The sequence below is a fragment of the Glycine max genome, chromosome 19 (assembly GCF_000004515.6).
Source record: "Glycine max cultivar Williams 82 chromosome 19, Glycine_max_v4.0, whole genome shotgun sequence".
In the NCBI taxonomy this organism is placed as follows: domain Eukaryota; kingdom Viridiplantae; phylum Streptophyta; class Magnoliopsida; order Fabales; family Fabaceae; genus Glycine; species Glycine max.
This window is the reverse complement of record NC_038255.2, coordinates 39,609,836-39,620,591: the sequence shown is the minus strand read 5'-3', so window position 1 is coordinate 39,620,591 and position 10,756 is coordinate 39,609,836. Positions and strand designations below refer to the sequence as shown.

The 10,756-nt window shown below is 29.6% G+C and overlaps 1 protein-coding gene across 1 annotated transcript; it reads left to right on the top strand.

The window, feature by feature from the left end:
* Positions 1 to 2,710: 2,710 nt before the first annotated feature.
* LOC100810365 (sec14p-like lipid-binding domain-containing protein) lies at positions 2,711 to 4,685 on the top strand. Its single transcript, NM_001255444.3, has 3 exons — positions 2,711 to 3,024; positions 3,416 to 3,680; positions 4,241 to 4,685. Exons 1-3 carry the CDS (start codon positions 2,784 to 2,786, stop codon positions 4,473 to 4,475), a joined length of 741 nt encoding a protein of 246 aa, NP_001242373.2. The 5' UTR covers positions 2,711 to 2,783; the 3' UTR covers positions 4,476 to 4,685.
* The last annotated feature ends 6,071 nt before the right edge of the window (positions 4,686 to 10,756 follow it).

Below are 10,756 nucleotides of genomic sequence, written 5' to 3'. Positions count from 1 at the left end.
TAAACTCATACTTAAATAATATATTATTTATTTTAAAATAATACATTATTTTGGAGTTTATTTTAAGATAATGCATTATTTTATTAATGATACTCCAGACATATATTTATGGGTTTTTTTTTTATTTTATCATATGAACAGTAAAACATTTTATGAAAACTATTTTTTAAAATATCCTTACTATTATATTAAAAAATGTTTTTACTATTATTTTTGAGCTTAAAGATTTTTTTTCAAAGTTTTACCAAGATTTAAAGATGTGAAAGTTTTTTAATAACCTGATAGTTAATCCAATCTAATTAAATTGAATTGACAAAATAAAAAAATTAAACTCAATTTAATCCAATTTAATTAAATTAAGTTTAAAAAATAGATAAAACTAAACCCAATTTAGATCAGTTACATCCGTACTCAAAAAAAAAAAAATCATACCATTACGTTCCATTTTATCATTATGAATTCCTTATAATCAATTCAATCAAAGGTTCAATTGTCAAGGAGAAATAAAAAAGGAAAAAGAAAAATCAACGAAACCGCTAAACTGCTCATAGAGACAAGCCAAATTTGCGAAAAAGAAAAAATATCTCGATATCATACAAGAGAACAACAAAAGTCCAAGAGAGCATCAAACACGGTAAAAACAAATTTGCTTGAAAGTGTAATTAACGAGAAAACATAAAGCCTACATGCATCATGCAAAAACAAATACCATTCAATTTAACCTATTCTAGAAATCTCCCTGCTTATAAAAAGAATGGGATTGTTAAATTAGCAATTTGATTGTTTTGCTCTCATCAAATTTCTTTTAGAGTACGTTTGGATAGAAAATTTTAATTGAGAAAAGTAATTTATTAAATAATTTGAATTTCTGTCATTTAGAATTCATTGTTCAAATGCTTTTTATGAAGAATTAAAAATTTTAAAACAGAATTTTAAACAATTAAAAATTTGGAATTTCAATTTCCTTCTAAAAGATGAGAAATTGAAATTCTCTTATTGCACTCTTATTTAAGAAACTGAGCTCTTAAAATATCAATCAGGATATGAGTATAAAGAAACACGTATAACTAGCACACCAAACATATTTTCTCTTTTTTTTCATTCTCATAATTTTAATTTTTTTTTTATCTAAACACAAAATTTTGAAAATAAAAGAATTTCAATTGAAGTATTTGAAATTCTTAAAATTTTAAATTTTTCAAAATTTTAAATTTCTTCATCCAAACACACTCTTAGAATATGTTTGGATAGAGAAGTTTAACGGAGGAAAGTGATTTATCTGAGAATTTGAATTTCTGTAATCTAGAATTCATTCTTTGGAATTTTTTTTTTGAAGAATTTAAATTTTTGAAATTTTAAAACAGAATTTTAAACAACTAAAAATGTGGAATTTCAATTTCCTTCAAAAAGGTGAGAAATTGAAATTCTTTTTTTATAAAAGAACCTTCTAAAACCTTTGCGTATTCCCTTAATAACTTTCATCATCTCTTCTACATGAAAGTTTCCGAAATCCTTAAAATGTTAAAAATTCCTAACTTTAATTTTTTTTATCCAAACACAAAATTTTGAAAATAAAAAAATTTGAATTGAAGTATTTGAAATTCTTAAAATTTAAAATTTCTTAAAATTTTAAACTACACATACTAATGACTTTTAAACATTTGACAGTGTCATGTATGTTGATAATTTTGATTAAAAAATATTAAAATATATTTTTCGTCCTTTTAAATATAAAAATATTCAAAATCATCATTATAAAAAATTCTATTTTTCGTACTTGTAAAATTTAAAAATGTTATTTTTTGGTTCAGAGTTAGATTTAGATACATCTGAACCTACATATATATTGTTATAAAAAGTATTAGGCTTTTCAAGTTTTTTACATTGCTTATATGTATAACCAGTGTAGAAAAGTTGAAAAACTTAACATTTTCTACAACAATATACACATAGGTTTGGATCTACCCGAAGCTAACACTAGGCTTATAAGAAATGTTATAAAGTTAATAAACCCAACAATTTTCACAACAACATGTATGTAGGTTTGGATGTACTCAAATCTAGCTATAGTCTTAAAGTGTGAATAAGTTTGAGTGGGTTAGTTTTGTAGTCCATTGTAATAAGTTTGAGAGGATTAGTTTTTTTAGCCGATCTAAATAGTAGAAGCTTATAGAGATAGTTGGAGTCCTAACGAGGAACTAAAGACCCTTATTATTGCAACTAAAAAAATAGAATTAAGACAGTCAAGAGTGATTTTATATTATCTAATTCTTGAATAATAATATGCTTTTAAAACAATGATTTATTATTTTATAAAATATAAGAATAAATAATCAAATTCATCCCTGAAAATGTAATACGATAACAAATTGGTAGATAAAAAATATAAATTCAATCCCTAAATGTACAAAAAATATAAAAAAGTAATTCTGTAGTTAAATTTGTGAGACAATGTTATCATTTGTAATGTTTAAGAGTTAATTTTAATAATAAGTTATATTTTTTAAGAATCAATTTGATATTAAGTTATAAAATTCATAAATTAATTTATTATTAAATTATGTACAAGATTAATTTGTTGGACATTTTATTCATTCAAATAATAAATTTAAATTTATTATCTTTCAAGATGAATTTATTGTGTCTCACACTTTCACTAAAGAATTTGATTATCTATATAAAAAAATATTTTTATTTCACGTGGTTTATCAGGTAGGACTGTGTTATTGAAGAGTAGAGACCGAATCCGTATCGTAGCAAAACGCACACGTTAGGGGGCGGCGATGGGAGGGTCATCGGAGGATTTCTCGGTGGTGGTGCTGGCGTCGGACCTCGGCGTCGATGCACGACCCTTCCTCGAACACGACCAACAGCAACAAGAAGAAGAGAATTGGCACGACTGTTCCCAGTACCTCTCCCCCGACGAGGACTTCTCCGATCTCGATCAGTTGCAATTCCTCCGCCTCCAAGGCTCCGACAAAAACTCCAATCGCATTCTCCGCATCGTCGGCAAGTACTTTCCCGGTACTCCTTCCTCAACTCAACCAATACTCGTAATTTCGTGTGTTATCGAGTTTGCTTCTCATACACACTTTTGGATGCTATTCAATTTAGTTTTCGCCATTTTTCTGCAAAATATTAGGTTTTTCACACTTCAATTTATGCTGAATCACTAATTCTTAGTCTGTTATGCAACAATCCTATCATTTCACCTTCTTAGTGTGCCTCTCTGCCTGGAAAAAAAAAAAAACAGAACAAAACTCTAGTTAGGTCTCAAACAAGAAAAAGAAAAATAAAATGAAAGTGAATAATTAAAGTTATGGTGATAAAAATCCGTGCTTTATTTCTCTGAGGAGCTGTTTTGAAATTTGAATCAATTGATTTTGGTGCTGAAGTGCTTTCAAATGGTGTGCAGCAACCGTTGTGAGTGCGGAGCGGCTGAAGAGGTATGTGTTCCACAAAATTTGCAGTGAGTTGCCAGAGGGGCCATTTTGTATTGTTTACATGCACAGCACCGTTCAGAAGGAGGACAATTCCCCTGGCATCACCATCTTGAGCTGGATCTATGAAGAACTTCCTGCTGATTTCAAGGACAGGCTTCAAACTGTGTATTTCATACACCCTGGCTTTCGGTCCCGGCTGGTCATAGCTACTCTTGGCCGCATTTTCTTGAGCGGAGGGTAGCTCATCTATTCAATATATTCTTAACACAAATGAACATCCAAAAGCATTCTACTTAGGAGTATCATTTAGGTCATGTTTGGATAAACTTCTTTCAAAGAGGAGAAAATACAAAACAAAAAAGTAAAATGAATAAAGCTTCTTCTATAAGTTTAAATCAATTTATGCTCTTTAGCTTTTGAAGAAGTTAGATGAAAGAGTTCCTGTCAAAATTGAAGTGCATAACTTGATTTTAACTTTTGAGAAACCTTATTTTCTTAATCTATAAGTACTTATTTAGAAGTTTATCCAAGTAGGACTATAGTCATGTTGCAGTGGCTATGATTTTCATCAACAAAGCGCATGTTTGGATTGACGTTAGGACAGTCACAACCTCCGTTTCCAAAAGTATGACCTATGATTTTCATCTGTGGTGAAGTAGCATCGTACCTCGTGCTGCCACAAGATCACCGCAATACAAACATGTGCTAAATTGGTTGACAGTTGACCCATTGTATCACTTTTTACATATAATCCCTTTTTGTTTTTTGGTTTGCTTGCTGACTTGTTGTTGGTTTAGATTATATTGGAAGATCAAGTATGTAAGCCGGCTTCAGTACCTTTGGGATGATATAAAGAAAGGAGAGATTGAGATACCAGATTTTGTTAAAAGTCATGATGATATTCTGGAGAATAGACCACTCACAGATTATGGCATTGAACCTGACCCCTTTCACTTGACTGGAATTCCTTCAACTACCTACTCATTTGGAAAGTACGAGGAGAGATGGGCGGGAAGGAATTATGTGTCTTAGAATGTGTGTTGTCCTGTCACATGATGAACTCGAAACCTTTGTCCAGAATGACTCTAGTATTTTATTTGTATTTCTTATAGTCTCTTCTTTGAGTTTCTTTTTTTGTTGAGTTAAACTTGACTGTGTATGAATATGACTACATGTTTTCTATGCCATAAGAATCTTGTTTCTGTAGATTGATGTATTAAAGTTTTCAAACATTCCTTGTTCATGTTGACATACTTGCATGAGTTGGTCCCCCGTTAATTAGTTGTGTGCTGTGCACTGCACGATTATCACCTTCTTTCCTGAGAGCTTTTGAAAAAAAAAAAAAAAACATGCAGCTGGTATTGCTGGATCTGGTTTGACATGACACTACGTCTACATGCATCTTCTTAAGAATTGTATTCTGTCACCGGAATATGTATGTATTTTGAGGTATATTAGCTTTGCTTGATTACAATAGTCTTGTTATATTTCCCTCCATGAAAAACTGAGTCTTTAAACATGACGCTAAAGCTAAAAGGCTCAAAATATCATTGTTTCAAAAACTAGAGCGGATAGTGACAGGTCAATTTGGCCGGTCGGATCAGAATTCAGCAACCAGTTTAGTCACTACCATGGACTACTATAAAAATTGAGTAAAAAATGGTGTTAAATTAGTCAAACTAGACAAGTGCTTAAAATTGGGCAAGGATTTTAATGAGAAAAATGGTTTGAACAGTTTTTTTTTTTTAATAAAAAAATTTAGTTTTTTATTTTTTTAAATGTTAGTTCTAACACGTTTTTAAAATAAAAAGGTTTACAAGTAATAATAAGGCTATGAATAATCCAGTTTTGGATACAAGTAATAATATCAGCAAAAGAACTTTCTCTTGTGCTTCCGGACATGATGAACTACACGTATTTTTGTATGTCAAAAAGGGTAATTGATTCCATAAAAGACGATATCGGTAAATTGCAATTTATTGCAATGTAATCCTTGATCTACAATGTCTTTTATTAGCGGATTACATCCATGATTCTATACATCACATCCATGTGAGTCTAGAAAGATAGAAGGAAAATTCTCGAGCCATGAGAAACGTTAGTCTATACCTGATAACATTTAATTATTTGTGTGGGCCTAAGTAGCTTTAGTGAGACCCAACACAACTTACTTTTGTGATTTAAATTTTAATATATTTTTTCTATAAAATTTTCATCGAATATGTAAATATTTATTCTTATAATTTAAATATTAATATATTTTAGTCAAAATTTCCATTTTGTGAAGCAAATTATATATCCCCACAAACCCTCAATCAAACACAAACTATATTGACATCAAAGTATATTATTCACTTAGGTTGCCGATGCACTTGTCATGAAAAGCCACAAACATAACTTACAGAAACTCAATCTAGATTTCTAAAACTAGTGCACTCTAGAATCAACCACAAGTTACAGCTTAATTGATTGCATCTAAAAGTTATTTTCCATCTCTTCATTTTTTAACACAGATATTGCATAGCACCTAACCTACAGAGGCATTTCCTAAGCACTCTTATATGATCCATACCAGCTGGAAAACCCTTACCAATGGCTCAGACACATGCTTATTTTGCTTTCTATGGTGATAAATTTAAGTCTTGTTTTGATCCTTTAAGTTGGGAACAACCTTAGTCCAACCCCATTTCTATCAAGTCAAAGGAGCAGGATCCTCATGGCCCCAATTTAATCAAAGCTGAGGAACATCAAATTCACTTTGAGTTTACTGCCACCAAACCTGTAGGACTCAGCTTTAATAGTTACAGTGAATTTTATTCAATTCCTTTCCCACGCAGATCCCCACAAGTTTAGTATTATTGCCATCGGTATTACTTAAAGCATCTCATTATTTGTTTAATCTTCATTATTATGCATGAATTAAGATTTTTATTCCATCATTCTAGATAAAATCTAAAACTACTGACCAGGTCTCAAACAAATGGCAAAATTTAAATACCAACAAGAACATCTATATATATGTCTAAGAATTGAATGATACTAAGCCCGTTGTTAATTGCAAATAAAAATGATGAAGAATACAAAACAGAAAAGAAAAACCGAGGAATCTAGTTTTATTGAGAATAGATGATCACTTGAGTGTATATTACAACATGACTATATATAAGGTAAGGTAGTAATAATACAACGTATGCCTGGTGAAATCCACTAAAATAAACGCTAACAACCTAGGAAAGAAGCAGTAACCGTCGTTGTTAATATGCCAATATAGCTCTCTAGGCTCTACCTAGAATTGTAGTTCAGCAGCATTCTTCACAAAGCCAGCAGCAACACAGAGCAAAGAGGCTGCATCACCAATAAAAATTGCAATTGCAACAGGAAAAAAAGAAGAAGTAATATTAGTGTTTAAGAAAATAAATTTGTTTAGAAGCTTTTTGATAGATTATGCTGATCTGATCCAACTCCAAGTCATTTGTCTAGTATTCTAGACTTCTAGCGAATAGTTTGTGGCGTATATGGAAACTTTTGTCCATATCTATTAGCTTTAAAAAAAAAAGCATTGAATTTGCGTTTTGTAACTTTTGTTGGTTCATGTCTTAGTTAAACAATCATAAACTATAGTACATATCGTTACATTCCATGCTTTTCATGCAGGCTAAGCACATGTATGTGGGTATTCACCAAAAAAAAAGCAAGTGTATTAATAATCACTATGCAATTCACTAGAAGCTTACCATCCCTCAATGAATCCTCTCTCTCCTCTCTTCTTTAAACCAAAAAACAGCTTTCTTTTGGCCGGGGGATTCTCAGTTGGGTATCCTGAAATCATGCGAAAATGAAAAGTGAGTTCTATAGGAACTTCAAATTAAGTAGGTTGTGTTTGTGCATATTTGTTAGAGAGAGATGTGTTGTGTATAGGGGAACCTGGGGGAGGCTGGTTTCCCTGGGTCTCTGGCTTCTGCATTCTGGAGAATCAAGGTATGTGTGTCTGTATTGAATGATACTGTATAATAGTGATCTTATACTCATCAATATATGTGTATAAATACCTCGGGCAGTGACACTATATATAAAATGGGGGAGAGAGGATTTACTATGCAAAAGGAAGGACACCTCCATATTATAAACACGGATCTGATACTTTTTATTTCTTTAATTTTTTCCTTTTTTAATCATTTCATGTTATTTATTATATTACTCATATCTTCATTTTTTTTTTAATTCTAGGTGTCAATTAATATTAAGGACCAATGAAGATTGACACAAGTGATTAAAGATTTAACATAAACTTTTATTTTCGTAGTGTGGATTTGAATCTTCTTACATCATTTTTCTTGTTTAATGGACAATTCTTCTCGGAAAGATCTCTTTATCTTTTAGAATTAGTTGAACATTTACTATTAAATATATCAACTTGCAATTCAAACTTTTATAATAATTTTTTAGGTGAACAATAAATCCTTATTTTATCATTTTTAGTAATAAAAAAATTATTATGTTAAAGTGTCTACCAAAATGACTGTCATAAAACACCCTGTTTCATTTTTTGCCCTATGGTTTTGGTGGCACATTGTGAGCAATATTTTCTTGGAGCTACGGTTTAATCTTTTATAAAGTTTAATATTAATCTAGAATTTTTTATATTGTCAATTAATTAGAATTTATATGTGAGATAAACTTTAAAGTGATCATTATAAAAGTAATCAAACTTATTTTGAATTCTTTACTCAGTTTATATGATATTCAGTTTTTAGATATAAAAATCTTTATCTTTTGAAAGTCGGTTGGCTAACTGTTCACACGGTCTTTTGTGAACTTTACTTGACTTTATGGAGTGATTGTTTACATAAACTTTTGAAAGGCCACTTTCAATTTAAACTCCTTGGAGGCTTTCCTTTCAACTTGTCAGTTTTCACTACATCTTTCTAGTCCATAATTGGATTCCTAATAGAGAAAAAAAAAAAAAAAGGCAGAGAACACAGGCTGAGACTGGATTGAAAGACAAACCGGAATTTTCACTCTATTAGATTAGAAAACAAAATAAAAGGAGCCCTCTTATTCTTTTTTCTGATTCTTAATTTCATAATTTGGATCCTTTGCTTAACCCAGAGGACAAAAAAAGCAGTGTAGCGCACGTTATAGAAGAATAAAGGCACATATAAATGCCTAATAGACGCGATATATTGGGTTACTTTGTCAAACATTTTATACTTATTTGCGTATCAAAGCCAATTAGATGGACAATCAATTTTTATGAAGAATATATTCCTTACATCGATGGGGAAGAATTCTTTTTATTTTGTCGATATGATTAAATTTCTGTGGGCAGAATATGTCAATAATTAAGACATGATGTTAGGATTTAATTGGTGGAGGGTGTTTTGGGGAGGGGCCAATTGAGATGGAACAGATTTGGGAATTGGGATTAGTACCCATGTACCATGTAACATCATTTACAATGCAGATGTCTTCATATCCAATTTCTACAATTTTCGTGTTGCTTTAACTTTAACATTGATATCGTTGATCTCTTATGTCTAATACATGTCATGGAAGATCTTAATAGTCTAATATTTGATCTTGTTTCCGTTTGAATCGGGTAAGTATTTAAGGCAATCGCATATATAAGGTTCGAATTTAAGACTTCTCATAAAACTGAATCTACGTGTTCTATGGTCATATAATATTAGATATAACAATTAAATTTGAATTCATGGTATTTTTTCTTTTTCATTTCAATTTAACTTTTATGGACAGAACTCACTTGAAAATTATGTTTGCATTTGGATTTTTTCATTTTACAAATTGAAGTCAATGTCAAGTTCAGAGATGCAAATCCTCTTTTCCAAATCTATCTCTCATTGCATCTTATAGATAAGAATATATTTTCTAACTCTTATTTTATAACTATTAAAAGTATAAATTAATTAATATAATAAATAAATAATTTATAAATTATTAATTAAATAGTAAATTTGAAATTACATAATTTATTAAAAATATAATTTAATTGTTGAAGTTTGTATTTTTATAACTTTTATTATTTATTAATTTTGTATATAATTTAAATAGAAATATACTAAACAAACTAATATATAATTTATATGCAATTATATATTAAGTAAACTAATTTTTTTTTTACAAAAAAAAAGGGTGATCGAGTTTCCTCCAAAATTTCTCAATCTTGACGAAAATGAGATTCATTTTTTTTTTTTATCATTTTTATTGTTATTTTTCTAAATTTACCTTCAAACCCATCTAAGTTTTGTAGAAGACAGAAATAGGAATAGTCAAACTCAATTCCAATCCGTCCAAGTTTCTTTCTTTCTTTCTTTCTTTTTTGTGTGGGCTAGATCGAGGTAACATACTGGGTGCTATAACTATAGAATCCAACTTAATGCTTCAGAAGTATGGACCGGTAAACCCGAATTATCAAGCTTGGTGTTATGTGATTCGCTAGGTTTGTGTTTTGATGGGCTGTGTTCTTTTTCTTTCTTTCTTTCTTGCGTTTGCCTTTTGTAACAAGTTTAAGCTTAATTAGGGCTTAATTTATAAAATTAGAGTTTATGAGGAATGTTGAAAAAGATTAAGGTTATTAATTTATTGTTTAGGGACTAGTATAGTATATTAAGAAAAATATTAGAGTGACACTCTTTAACATACTCTTTAAAACTAGTAATAGATTTATGTTTGTTTGAGAGTAAACAAATGTATTCCTCAATTTAATAAGCTCACAAGTATTTTTCTTAAAATTTTATATTTGCACCTTCTAATTTTATGTGTTTGAACTCCTTAACTTATTATCATCTAAGAATAAACAAATAAACACCATTATTTAATAAAAATCATATATATTTATCTTAAAAATTTATATTTTACATCTTTTATTTGTGTTTAAACTCCTTCCTCCTTTTTATGTATTAGATTTATTTTTCAACATAATTTATCTCCATTAACCTCATATCTTAGATCCGTCACATTTGTAAACATATTCTTTTTTATTGTTAAAATTTATTAAAAATCATAAAATTTAGTGGATTTCACATCATATTTAATGATTATCTCATCTAATTTTATAATTTTCAATATATTTGTTCTTGGTCCTCATACTTGATTTGATATGGTGGTTAGGATAAATAAGATTTTTATTTTTTTGGTGTAATATCTCATTATGAATGTCACATAATACATTGATAATCTTGGTTCTTTTCTAGATCTTTTTTTCTAATCCTATTTGTTCATTTTTCTTCTTCCAATTTTTGTTAAACATTAAACACAGTTCAATCAATTACATGCATATCTCATTTTGGGCG